This window comes from Notolepis coatsorum, assembly GCF_963971535.1.
Source record: "Notolepis coatsorum genome assembly, chromosome: 2".
Taxonomy (NCBI): domain Eukaryota; kingdom Metazoa; phylum Chordata; class Actinopteri; order Aulopiformes; family Paralepididae; genus Notolepis; species Notolepis coatsorum.
In genome coordinates this window covers 198,914,169-198,928,535 of record NC_140166.1, presented here as the reverse complement: position 1 = coordinate 198,928,535, position 14,367 = coordinate 198,914,169, and the positions used below count along the sequence as shown (strand labels likewise).

Below are 14,367 nucleotides of genomic sequence, written 5' to 3'. Positions count from 1 at the left end.
CCCCAATCAACAGGTAAGCCCACTCAGTGAAAACTGTCCCCCCCCCTACATGGCACTCGACATAACTTCAGTCAGGAGGAAACGGATCTATTCTATCTACATATGAGATTAGCGGTTGCCAATGTGTGTAGAATTTATCAGCTGATCCTCGAATTGTAAATTAAATTTTTTCCAGTTTTAGGAATGACATCACATCATTCAGCCATAATCTGGATGATGGGGGAGGTTCTGCTTTCCAATGCAAGAGTATCCTCCTGCGGGCAATCAGTGAGGCAAAGGACACTACATTGTATTGTTTTTTGGTCAAGATCACATCCTCCTCGGGGATCCCAAAGATAGCAATTTGGGGGCAGGGCACTATAGTAATCTCCAGTACCTCCGAGATGGTATCAAAAAAGAACTTCCAGAATGTTATCAGTTTCGAGCAGGACCAGAACATGTGGGTTAGATCCCCTGGTGACTGTGCACATCTGTTACAGTTGTCTGTCACATTGGGATATATTTTAGCCAATCTGGCATTGCTATAATGGACTCTGTGAAGGACCTTAAACTGAATAAGGCCAAGTCTGGCACAGGAGGAAGAGGTATTAACTCCCTCTAGTGCGTCCCCCCACCATTCATCCGAGAAGGCTACCCCTAGTTCAGTCTCCCAACCCGTCCTAATCCTGTTTATGGCCGTGTCTTTTCTAGGTATGGTATCATAGAGATATGAAACATGGCCCCTATCCATACTAGCCGAGTGTCGAAAACGCTCCACACCTGATGGAGGGGGCAACTGTGGAAACGTAGGGGAATGGGTCCTCACAAAATGCCGAATCTGGAAATATCTAAACCGGTCAGAGTGAGGTAAATTATATGTGTCACATAGGTCCCCAAATTCTGCAAATACACCATCTATGTATAAGTCACTCAAAGTGATTAGTCCCTCTTTCTTCCATCTAGCGAACCCAGAGTCCAGTGTAGCAGGTAAGAAAAGGTGGTTATTGCAGATGGGTGCTGACATAGAGAGCTTAGTCCACCCGCATATCTTTCTCATCTGGGCCCATATCTTTAATGTGGAAACAACAATTGGGTTCTTACTATATTTTGTTGGTGATAGTGGCATTTCACCACAAGCTAAAGCTTGAAGGGAAGATGTTGGGCAAGAACTGGCCTCAAGTTGACCCCAGCTGCTGTCCGGTTCACTCGTCCACAAGACAATTTTGTGAAAATTGGCGGCCCAGTAATAGAACATGAAATTTGGTAGGCCCATTCCTCCCTGACTCCTATCCCTTTGCAGCAAGGATAATTTTATTCTTGGTGTTTTGCCCTCCCAGATAAATGAAGAGATCATCTTATCCAGATCAAGAAAAAATGCTTTGGGGAGAAATAAGGGGAGACTTTGGAATAAGTATAAATATCTGGGTAATACATTCATTTTAATGGAATGTACTCTGCCAGCTAAGGACAGGGGTAAGCCATTCCACCTCTGTAAGTCAGCCTTTACCTTTGTTGTTAATGTGGTAAAGTTTTGTTTTCGAAGAGAGCAAAGAGATTGGGAGATGTTAATGCCCAGGTACTTAAAACCAGTATCCGCTATCTGGAAAGCTGGAAGGCGATGGGAAATATTCCGGGCGAGATCATTAATTGGGAAGCATTCACTTTTCTGTACGTTTAATTTGTAGCCAGAAAAGCTTCCAAAAACCTTTAGAAGAGACAAAATATTTGGGATACCGGCCATTGGGTCTGATATGTAGAGCAATAGATCGTCTGCATAAAGAGATACTTTATGCTCGCTACCTCCCCTCCTAATGCCAGAGAACAAGGATTCAGCTCTAAGAGCTATGGACAGGGGTTCAATGGCCGCCGCAAAAATCAATGGAGACAGTGGGCACCCTTGGCGTGTCCCACGTGTGAGTGGGAAGGGCTTAGAACTGAAGCCATTAGTTGTGACACATGCCTGGGGGGCGGTGTACAGTAAGCGTATCCACGCCAACATTTCTTCCCCAAATCCAAACTGTTTTAATGTAAAGAACAAATAGTCCCACTCCACTCTATCGAAGGCTTTTTCCGCGTCCAGAGAAACCACTACCTCCGGGACTATTTGAGAGCTTGGTAGTCCAATAATGCTCAACAGTCTACGAATATTTGTAAAGGAATGGCGGTTCTTTATAAAGCCTGTCTGGTCCTCAGATATTACTGTGGGGAGAACAGCCTCTAGTCTACATGCCAACGCTTTAGCTAATATTTTATTGTCCACATTAAGAAGAGACACAGCTCGATAAGAGGAGCAGTTTATGGGGTCTTTATCCTTCTTAAGGAGTAAAGAGATGGAGGCCTGCGTGAGAGTAGGTGGCAGAGTACCCTTCTGTAGTGAGTCATCAAACATCTCTAATAATAAAGGGGCCAATTGATTTGAAAATTTCTTAAAGAATTCTACAGGGTAGCCATCTGGGCCTGGAGATTTTCCGCTCTGCATCTTTTTAATAGCTGCAGCAACCTCACTTAGTTGTAGCGATCGGTCTAAGTCCTGACAATCTTCTGGAGAAATTTTGGGAATAACTTGGCCTGAAAAGAAATCTAGCATTACAGAGGTGTCTTTGGGCGCTTCAGATGTGTAGAGCTGTGAATAGAATGACACAAATGCGTCATTAATTTGTTTAGGATCCGTTGTTAGTGAATCTGAACTATCGCGAATCTGTGGTATTAGTTGTGAGGCTGATCTGCTCTTCAGCTGTTGGGCCAGAAGTCGACCCGCCTTGTCCCCACTCTCATATAGGGCACCCCTTGTTCTAAGCAACAGTCGTTCTGCCTCTTTGGTGGATAAAAGATTATGTTCCGTCTGAAAGCCAAGCCGGTCCTTATAAAGTTCCGGAGTCGGAGCCACGGCATAGCGACGATCAAGATCTGTAATCAGAGTCTCCAATTGTTGTTGCCTTTCGAGACGCTGTTTGTTAGCATGTGCGGTGTATGAAATAATTGTGCCCCTAACATTTGCCTTTAGTGTCTCCCATAATAATGAGGGTGAGGTTTCGTCATTTTTATTTGTCTCGAGAAATAGGTCAATCGCTTGAGATACCACGTTACAGAATTCATCAGATGCTAGTAGGGTAGAGTCCAGTCTCCAGAAACGGGCCTCTTTGGGTTTAGATTTGAAAATAAGTTCAAAGGTTACGGGGGCGTGGTCTGAAATAGTTATAGCAGAATAGCTAGCTGAGGACAAAGACGGTAATAAGGCCTTATCAAAGAAAAAATAGTCTATGCGTGTGTAGGAGTGATGCACATGAGAAAAAAAAGAGAATTGTTTATCTGTAGGATACAGAAATCGCCACGGGTCAATGTAGCCATTGTTATTCATAAAAGTGGACAATGTTTGAGACATCTTTGAGGGCACAGCAGTCCTGGTACTCGATCTATCAAGGTGGGGGTCCATTACACAGTTGATATCTCCTCCCAGTATTAAGTGATGTGTGTCTAAGTCGGGAAGTGAGGACAGCAGTTTCTTTATAAAGTTAACATCATCCCAGTTAGGTGCATACACACTCACAAGGACCACTGGGGTCTGATATAGTGAGCCAGTTACTATTATATAGCGACCATTGGGGTCTGAAACAGTCTTAACGGGAGTGAACTGTACTTTCTTGCCTATCAGTATGGCTGTCCCTCGTGTTTTAATTTCAAATTTAGAGTGGAAAATCTGACCGATCCATGGTCTAGCGAGTCTCCCCTGGTCAGTGGAACATAAATGTGTTTCTTGAAGAAATATAATATCGCCTTTCAATTTTTTTATGTGGGAGAAGACCCTAGCCCTTTTGACCGGCCCATTTATTCCCCCCACATTCCATGAGAAGAATCTGACTGTGTTCCCCAGTCCCACCGAAACCTTTGTGTTAGTCATTGTCAGTTGTTAGTGGGTCAGACATCATACATAATAATAGTTGCAGAGTGTATAATAGTATCCCAACCAGGGAAGGGTACCAACCTAGACTGCCGTGCATCGGACCTAGAAGAGCACACGCTAAAATGTCAATCACAGCAAACAGACAGAGTGTATAAGAATAACAGAGTACCATAAAACAAAAACAAAAGCAAACACAAACCCTCCCACCCCCCTCCCCCCTCCCCCCGCACATCAAGTGTTCCATCCCCGAATGATGGGAACAACCGTGCTGACTCCAACAGGAGCCTTTCCCTTCAGTGATACTTACGGCTATAACCATGGCTAACAAAAACAAAACAAAAGAGCTCAGCAGGGTTATATGTAAATATTAGGCACCTAGAATACAGTGCAACCTGAGTCAAAATAAAGGATCATTTTATCTAATGTTTAATCTATGACTTTATGGTCCTTGGATGTAAATGCAAATTAAACATGGTCAACTTTCAAAAATAGAAAACCACTGGTTATTGACGACACCAGACCTTATATGTAGTGGGTACACCCATTACAAAGAATATTCAGGCTCTGGAATATCCCCCCTCCCAATGTCAACCTCATTAAACATAGAATACAGTGCAACTTAGATCTAGTGCTTAACCTACAACGTGTATGGTCATAGGGTATAAATGCAGATTGAACCTGCCAATTTTCAAAAATAGGAGAAAATTGGTAGATGTTTAAATCAGGCGTGATTAGGTATAAAACAAATTATACATATATATATGGTATATTGACCAACCTCAAACCATACGATTAGGGGCACAACTGTTACTAAGAGCAATGATAAGAGTACAGTGCAACTTAAATCCAGTATTTAACCTATGACTTTATGGCCATATGATATAAATGTAAATCAAACATGGTCAATTTTCAGGTATAGTGAATAAATGGTGTATTGACCAACCTCTCGCCTATGTGTAGTGGGAACAACAGCTACAAAGAGTAATGATAAGATCTTATTACAACTTAATTCTATTGTTCAACCTACGGCTTTATGGTTATATGATATAAATGTAAATTAAACATGGTCAATTTATATATAGATATATAACGTGTTCCCTTCACAGTTATAGGGCATCTTAAATCTAGTGTTTACCCCCGACCCCCTTGGCCATGTGCTATAAATGTAAATTAAACGTGGTCAGTTCCCAGATACCAAAAACATCTGGCACTAACCGACATCACACTATGTGTGTCGTGGGGACGGCAGCTACAGAAAGTAATGATGAAAACACCCTACAGCTTAAATAAACGTGGTACATTTTCAGATATAAGGGAATAAGTGGTATCTTGATCGCCCTCGGAGTCGTACCACATGTGTGTACACCGCCCCCCGCGCGCACCCCCACCACGGCCCCACACCACCCGCAGGCGGAGGATTGTCTCCCCCCGCGGACCGCGACGGACCGCGGCCAGAGCGCACACGAAGGACAGCGCACCCACACGGCCCGAACAGCCATAGAATAATAATAATAATAATAATAAAAATAAAAATACACACTGTACCACCCAACTCTAATGTTTAGAAAATGACTGTTGTATTGACCTACACCATACCTGGTCGCGGTGGCAGCAGCTACACAGTAATGATAAACACTGTACCACTCAAATCTAAAAATGTAACGTGGGGAATTTTCAAATCTAAAAAATAAAATAGCAGTTGACTGACATCCTATTATGTGTAGCGAGCACAAGTTGAGGCTTTCATTTTTCTTCTTCTATACAACTTAACTAATAGTTGGCCCGAATATGTCGTTGACTCACCAATCAGTCCGTGGAAACTAATAGAAAACAGTCCCATCTTTAATTCAGTCTAGTCCCCGTTTCTGTTCAACGATTTGACAAAAGTTGCAGCCTCCTCAGGTGTGTCGAACTGACTCTCTTTGCCGCGATAGGTAACGATGAGGCGGGCTGGATGGCGAATTCCAAAATGGAGCCCCTCCACCTCTCGGAGCTGGCTTCTCACCTCGTTAAACGCTGCACGCGCCCGTGCTATCTTGGCTGTGTGGTCTGGAAAAACGGAGATGGACACCCCCTCGTACATGATCCTCTTCGTCTCTCTTGCTTTCTTTAGGATGTCGACACAGTCTGAAAAGTAGTGTAGTCTGGCCACAATTGTGCGAGGTCGCTCCCCCGGTCGGAGTCGCTCCCCTGGTCGGGGTTTGGCCTGGAGTGTACGGTGCGCCCTGTCCAACACAGGTTCCTTCTCCATGTTGAAAGCCTCCTTAAGCAGCCTGGAGACGGCTGCAGTCGTGAGGGGGGAGCCTGTACCTTCAGGAACGCCAACAATCCGTATGTTGTTGCGACGAGACCTAGATTCGAGATCTTCACATTTATTTTCTGTTTTAATCAGTTCTTTGACAAGATGTTCAACTTTCTCCTTCAAAATGGCGACGTCGTCGGTGCATGTGGTTAGCGCGTCTTCCACTCCTGCCACTGTGCCTTTTATCAACGTTACCTCAGATTGTAAAGTTGTTATCTTGGCTGACCATTCAGTGTTCATGGCTTGTAGTTCGGATTTGATGGTTACTAGGTCATTTCCCAGAGCCGAGTGCAACTCAGCTTTAAAGATTTCAGCAATATCATTGCGCACAGTTGCAAGAATGTCCAACTTGAAGGCCGCGGCTTCTGACTCCCTGGTATCCACTGGGAGAGAGTGGATCGAAGGCTCACGTGAGAGCGGGGCCGCACCACATTGCGTTATTTTCTGCTGCGACTGAGATGCACACGGTATTTTAGAAACTTTTGGAGGCATTTTGAAGCCCAAACAAAAACTGTCTAGTTCACGGGTGTATTATATTCAATACTAGTAAAAACGTCTTCTTGAAAGGGTGCCTTTAGATTATATAATTAGGCAATTCTGCCGGAGCTCTTAAATCTGCGTGTCACTCCATAGTACGTTAAACCGGAAGTCTCTCAGTACAGTCTATTCTTAACATGTTTTACTGCTGATGATAATGGCATAGAGCACCGCAGAGCTCGCCCACTCTTGGCTCTTGTTCATATAGTTCTCTATGGCTGAGTAGCCTCTGGTGAAAGTTAAGATGAGCTACGAATCGATACCAAGCAACAGAGGGAAAATTTGAAAGCGGTTGCATGTGTTTCATATAAAATCAACATTGTGACCATTGATTGAACATTTTATTAACAGATTTAAGAATGGGTACAATACACTACAGTACAGCTCAATACACACAATTGTTAAGGGGATGCAGACCAGAGAAAGACTTTCGTCTTGTTTACATCAGGGTCCCCCATTGGTTGGTACAGTTGGTTTCAACCGCATTTTGTTATTGCCGTTTTGCAGCCAAGGTCCTTAGAAAAGGTCTGGTCATTGACGATGTTTCCTTTTTTTTTTTAAGATTTTTTTTTGGCGTTTTATCGCTTTATTACTACTGGGCAGTCCAGTAGGGAGAGACAGATGAGGAATGGGAGACAGAGTGGGGGGAAGACATTCGGCAAATAACGACGGGTTCGGGTGTCGAACCCGGGTCGGCCGTGTCGCGGCTGAGCGCGCTATGTGGTTCGCCACTGGGGCGCCCTGACGATGTTTCCTTGACAACAATGTGGAACTGAGTGCCCACAGGACAGTGCCATGGCAGCTCTGGGACCAGGATTCTATTTAAGTGAATGAAACGATTACATCACTGGTCCCAGTCAGTCCTCCAGTGGTTGCTTACCCCCGCATCAGTGACCAAACCCTCGTTATATAAAACCCTGGTTTCAGCGAGCACTAAAACCATCAGTGCGGCTGTTTTTACAATTTCTCGTGGCTATTTAAGATTACAGCCATAGAAAAGATACTTCAGTAACCAGAGAGTAGAAATACCAGCATTCCATACTGCAATAGTTATTGTTTTTCATTTGTTTTCTATTCATTGTTCCATATCCAAATGAAGTATCTCAGATGAAGACCCATATAACGCATATGTTTTCAGAGGAACTTGTGATATATCACATTCACTCTCCCAAGTGATAGCCTATGGATTCTCCTTACAACTGCAAATACATGGGCTGTCTAAAAAACCATTTAAAAATGGAGATATATGGTTTTTCGGCGTGAGGGTTTATGAATAGAAGTAGTTAGCTGTTACACATTACACAGCAATTATACATCAACATGCCACAGGGCTATAGCGCTGGACTTGGGAGTCCAAGTGAGAGTTAGTCACCCTGTTAAAATGCAACACTAGGGGGCCTGTCTCTTGTGTCAGGACATGCCTGGCCTGCTGATAATGAAGCTAATGATACTAATGATGATGATGATGATGATGATGGGAGTGTTTGACACTTGTCTGGCCTCTCAGAAACACCATGCCCCATGGTATCTCACGCAGATCAGAATGCTCTTGTGGGTGTGTGGGTGTCTTTGTATGCAGGTGTGTATGTACAGTGCTTTTGGAAAGTATTCAGCCCCCTTCACTTTCCACACTTTGTTGTTTTATAGACTGAATTTAAAATAGCTTACATTTAGATAGAGCAAAGAGATAGTGGTATTATGTGAAACTAGAGATTGTGAGGAATCCGGACATACTGCCCATGTCATGCTATCTCACCAGAAAGGGAGGTCAATCCTGTGTGGTGTAGACTAGTCGCGTATGGTTTATACTAGTCTTGTGTGGTTTATACTAGTCCTGTGTAGTTTATACTAGTCTCATGTGGTTTATACTAGTCCTGTGTGGTTTATACTAGTCCTGTGTGGTTTATACTAGTCCTGTGAGGTTTATACTAGTCTTGGGCGGTTTATACTTGTCCCATGTGGTTTATACTTGTCTCATGTGGTTTATACTAGTCTCATATGGTTTATACTAGTCCCATGTGGTTTTGGGCCAAACCCATGGAGTAGCCTACAAATATGTTATTTTTGGAATTTCTGTATTTCAATTTAAACAATGAATTTTAAAAACGTGTCATTGTGGGGTATTGTGTAGATGAGCGTCAAAATAATAAATTTAATAATAAACAAAATGTCGAAATTGAAGGGGAATAAATACTTTTCGAAGGCACTATCTCTTTCTCTTCCTCTCTCTTTCTCTTTCTCTCTTTATCTTTTTCTTCCTCCCTCTCTCTCTCTCTTCCTCTCTTTCTCTGCCTGCACCTCTGTTGCTTGGGGCCAGGACAGCTTTGGTCTGAGCTGTCAATGTAGTCACAGTAACTGTAATATTGTTACTGAAATTCAGGTAGTAATTTGTCACGCTACTCGTTACTGGGGAAAAAGGTAATATTATTACTGTAACACGCTACTGGTAACACGTACCAGCCAACACTGCAGGTTCCCTCTCTGTGTTCAGTCAATGTGAGCGCTTGCAGCTTTTGAAATAATGCACCTCTGCTAACTCTCTCATCCTCCACAACCCCACTGGCTAAGGTCACGGCTCCTGTTGGCTTTCTGGACATTTAAATGATTATTGCTTATACTGTACAACTTTGAAATGTTGGGTACTAACCAGTCAGCACTATTTTATTTGGCTACAGTCAACATTCGACTCAAATTCTGGCTTGAGTGGACAGTTTTGCACTAGCCACAGTATGAAAAACACTTTGACCGTAACTTTATGAATCTTGGTCGACCGATTGGAAAGCTACCTGTACATTTTGTGCGTCGGATATTTATGGAATGTTACATTTGCATGGCGCATTCGGCTCTATCGCTTCAGTGAGAGAGATGTTGACGTCAGGGTTGGCAGGCGAAGATACTTTCAACTGTGCTGATCTGGCCCTTTTAAGATCAGCAGGTAGATCGTTCCATGTATTACTTACTTAAAAGTACATTCCGGTCTGCCGACATTCATCTGGATGTCACAGACACACGCCAACATTATTGGAAATGCGCTCACCGTCTTCTCCAGAGTCAGACAAGAAGATAGATACCAATTTCCTCTCTGTGCGTTCAGTAGAAAGCTACCCGGCTGCAAGCTAGTTTAGCTTAGCACAGTGCACAGGGGGTCTGTGATTTCTTGTCCGACTCTGGAGAAGACGCTAAGCGGCGCATTTCCCATCATGTTGGCTACTCTGAGAGAGTGTCGTCGTCATACCTGTACTCTGAACCTTCTCAAGGTGACACCTCTCTTTTTATATTTTAGAGCGGGAAAGATTCAGTACAGTGATTCTGTTTAACACTCTCTCTCTCTCTCTCTCTCTCTCTCTCTCTCTCTCTCTCTCTCTCTCTCTCTCTCTCTCTCTCTCTCTCTCTCTCCACCACAGTCAGCTTACTCCCCCAAAATGTCACGTAGGCGGCCTCTTCTTCTCCCCCAGACAAAGGGCCTCGTCATGTCCGCGGGGAGACAGAGACGCGGTTTCTTTAAAGACCGATGTGCTTCACTCATCATGATCACACCGAAGCGCTGACTGGTGCTTGCAGTGTGTTTTTTATTTTAAGCCCGAGAGCACACTTTGTGGTCATCGGCGAGTCAGAGACACAGAGGACTGAGAGTCAGAGACACAGAGGACTGAGAGTCTGAGACACAGAGGACTGAGAGTCAGAGACACAGAGGACTGAGAGTCTGAGACACAGAGGACTGAGAGTCTGAGACACAGAGGACAGAGTCTGAGACACAGAGGACTGAGAGTCTGAGACACAGAGGACTGAGAGTCTGAGACACAGAGGACTGAGAGTCAGAGACACAGAGGACTGAGAGTCAGAGACACAGAGGACTGAGAGCCAGAGACACAGAGGACTGGGAGTCAGAGACACAGAGGACTGAGAGTCTGAGACACAGAGGACTGAGAGTCAGAGACACAGAGGACTGAGAGTCTGAGACACAGAGGACTGAGAGTCAGAGACACAGAGGACTGAGCGGAGAGTTAGAGACACAGAGGACTGAGAGTCTGAGACACAGAGGACTGAGAGTCAGAGACACAGAGGACTGAGAGTCTGAGACACAGAGGACTGAGAGTCAGAGACACAGAGGACTGAGAGCCAGAGACACAGAGGACTGAGAGCCAGAGACACAGAGGACTGAGAGTCTGAGACACAGAGGACTGAGAGTCTGAGACACAGAGGACTGAGAGTCTGAGACACAGAGGACTGAGAGTCTGAGACACAGAGGACTGAGCGGAGAGTTAGAGACACAGAGGACTGAGCGGGGAGTCACTATGGCAACACTCAATAACATGCCCAGGAAAAAAATGCCATTCGATTTTGCACCTTCAACACATGTCCAATTGACCTAGTATTGTAACATGACAAAGCGTTGATTGGATCAGCTTCTTCCACTGATATCTCACGAACAAGATCGTCATAGCAACACCGTTGCATAGGGTAGGCCATTAGTGCATGCTGCTTGATTGCGTCAGTCTCTTATGAGTGCATGTTTGACTTACTCATTATCATCCAAAGAGCCGTGGGCTCTATATTGATCAACCAGGAACGCTACATAATCTACATGATCTTTTCCTGCAACAGACTCCATCAGGATATGGTACTCGCTGCCCTGTGGTGCTTACTGTTGGTGAATTTAGTCATTATGCCAATTCCCTTCCTGTTTGTTGCGCCGCCCTACTGTCGGTCTGGGGAGAGTGTAGACTACCACGTGCCTCCTCCTGATACATGTGAAGTCGCCAGCCCCTTCTTTTCACCTGACAGCGAGGAGTTTCACTGGGAGCATGCAGAGGTTCACGCTATTGTGACCGACCAGTAGGAGTCGCTGTTGCAACGACCAGGACTCGTACCCCCACCGGCTTCCCACCCCACGAACACTGCCAATTGTGTTCGTAGGGACAACTGACCAAGCCGGAGGTACCACTGCCGGGCATCGAAACCCGGGGTCTCTGCGGTGGTAGGCTAGTGCTTAGACCTCTGCACTACACAGCCGCACCCGACTGTTGCTCTTTAATCAATGTTGTTGAGTAGTGTGAGAATGAAGGCCTCCTAGCTGATCGAATGACTTCCCATGATGGTCCCACACTCTGACTCATACAGACCTTCTCCCAGGACATGCACATTAGGGACGCAACTTAACGGGGGCTTGGGTGGGGGTAGGGGAAAGGGGGGGGGGGGGGGGGGGGGGGCCTGCATGTTCGTAAAAATCCTCTGAAATAGGGGTCCAAAAAAAGTAGGAAGAAAAAGTAATCGTTGAAGTTAAAGTTAATTGAGGGTCATATTTTATTTTATTATTGTGAACTGAAATTTATTTGATTTCATTCGATAAAGGTTGGAAATAGGCCGCAAGGGCTACGAAGCTCTCTGTCGCAAAATTAATATCCTAATCTAACTCATGTACATAACACACACACACAAAACTCGAGGCATGTGGGTTTTGCAGGTTCTTTCACGCACATTAATTTGTCTCCCATTGAGCTGTGTCACGTCAATGCATGTATTACTGACACACAGCTGACTTCACTAATCTAACTGACATGTGTCTGTATTACTGACACACAGCTGACTTCACTAATCTAACTGACATGTGTCTGTATTACTGACACACAGCTGACTTCACTAATCTAACTGACATGTGTCTGTTCTCTGTGGGTTTGTTTCTCTGTGCTTCTGCAGTCGCCGACCAAGTGGTACATGAAGCTTGTTCCTGTAAGTCAGCTAACCAGCGCCAAACTGTTTGTGTCTCCATGGTGACCATCTCTCTCGCTCTCTCTCTCTCTCTCACTCACTCACTCACTCACTCACTCACTCACTCACTCACTCACTCACTCACTCTCACTCACTCACTCTTATACTGCTTCATTCTCTCTTTCTCCCCTCTCTCCCTTTCCTTCTCTTACCCCCTCACCCTCTCTCTTTCCCCCCTCTCCCCCTTTCCTTCTCTTACCCTCTCACCCTCTCTTTCTCTTTCATTCTTTATTTCTCTCTCTCTCTCTCTCTCTCTCTCTCTCTCTCTCTCTCTCTCTCTATATATATATATCCCTCTCATTCTCCCTCTCATTCTCTCTCTCTCTCTCCATGTATATATCCCTTCTCTCTCTCTCTATCTCTCTCTCTCTCTCTCTCTCTCTCTCTCTCTCTCTCTCTCTCTATCTCCATATCTCCTTCATCTCTCCTTACTGTCACCAGTGGGTCTAATGTGAGCCTCATCAACACATCACTGTTTGTTTTGTTTGTTTGTTTGTTTCATGTCATTAGAAATGTGCTACTTGTTTAGTTTCACGTGGTTTCATGCAGATATGTATGTAATGTATGAATCACGTGAGGCTGCTGCGCTGCACTCTCAAGATTACACTCAATTACTGGAGATAATAACATGGGATTCTGGTCCTTGTGTATTGTGTGTGGAGGCTGGTTTTGTTTAGTTTTACTTCATTTTCAGTTTAGTTTTATTTAGTTTCTGACAATCTGTAGTCGGAGACAAATACAGTAATAATCACTTTTGGCCTTTTTAATTAATGGCAGCAGTGCAGCGATTCACCCGGAACCTACGAATCAGGGCATGTTTATTAAGAAGTCGTTAGCAAAAAAACCCAGTTGCAGAAAATGTGTGAGGTATATTGGTGAATATAAGAGAGGATTTACCTGGTCATTTGTGATTAGGATGGGTCAATGTGCTGGGTTAGATCAAAGGACAGGCAGTGAGCTTTAAAGTCATCAGACGCTGGTGTTAAGTTAACCGATTCGGATTAAAATCACCAACTAAAATGATTTCTTTCAAATCAAACTGAGATAAAAGCTTCAGTAAGGTAGGTAGTGCGTCAGAGTTAGCAGAGGGGGGCCTATAGCAGCCAACAATAGTTATAAACTGGCCTCCCAGGCTCTGGGGTCACTGGGGTGTCACGAAGAGCGCTATATAAATCCAATCCATTATTATTATTATTATTATTATTATTATTATTATTATTATTATTATTATTATTATTATAATGCTTAGAGCTAGCATTTCAAACTGTTTGGGGGCAGATTTAGACAATAAAACCTGCGGCTGTGAGGTTGGATCTAACATGGCTACAACACCACCATGTTTTTTGGGGGCGATCCGAGTGGTAGACGTTAAAACCATCAATTGCTACCTCTTTGTCTAAAAGGGATTTGGACAGCCAAGTCTCAGACACAAACAGTATGTCAGCAACAGCAGCAGATAATAACTGACTGAGCATTTTGCAGACTGACGTACATCAGACAGGGTTGGGCAGCTGAAGTGTGTGTACCTTCAGTATACAGTATACAGTAACTTGTCCTTCCAAAAATGTGTGTCTTTGGGCAAATCTGTCAATCCAGTGGTCCATAGGGGGATCTCTGAGGACCCACTGGGTCAGGAGGCGGTCCCAGAGTGATCTCAGTTTCATTTCATGAATAATAGAATATCCATTTGTGGGGCAGGGGGGTGGGGTTCTTGGTCTACCTATTAGGGGTCCTCTAGTCGCGTATGTTTCTCTTATGTTCATCTGCATATAATATCTCTATTATTATTATTATTATTATTATTATTATTATTATTATTATTATTATTATTATTATTATTATTATTATTATTATTATTATTATCATCATCATCATCCCT

At 44.0% G+C, this 14,367-nt stretch overlaps 1 protein-coding gene across 1 annotated transcript in view; it reads left to right on the top strand.

Annotated features, from left to right (window-relative positions):
- The window catches only part of camsap2a (calmodulin regulated spectrin-associated protein family, member 2a), a 102,813-nt gene that overhangs the window by 60,967 nt on the left and 27,479 nt on the right, over positions 1-14,367 (top strand). Inside the window, 1 exon segment of the mRNA XM_084307969.1 lies at positions 12,417-12,449. Within this exon segment, the coding sequence (XP_084164095.1) occupies positions 12,417-12,449 (33 nt within the window).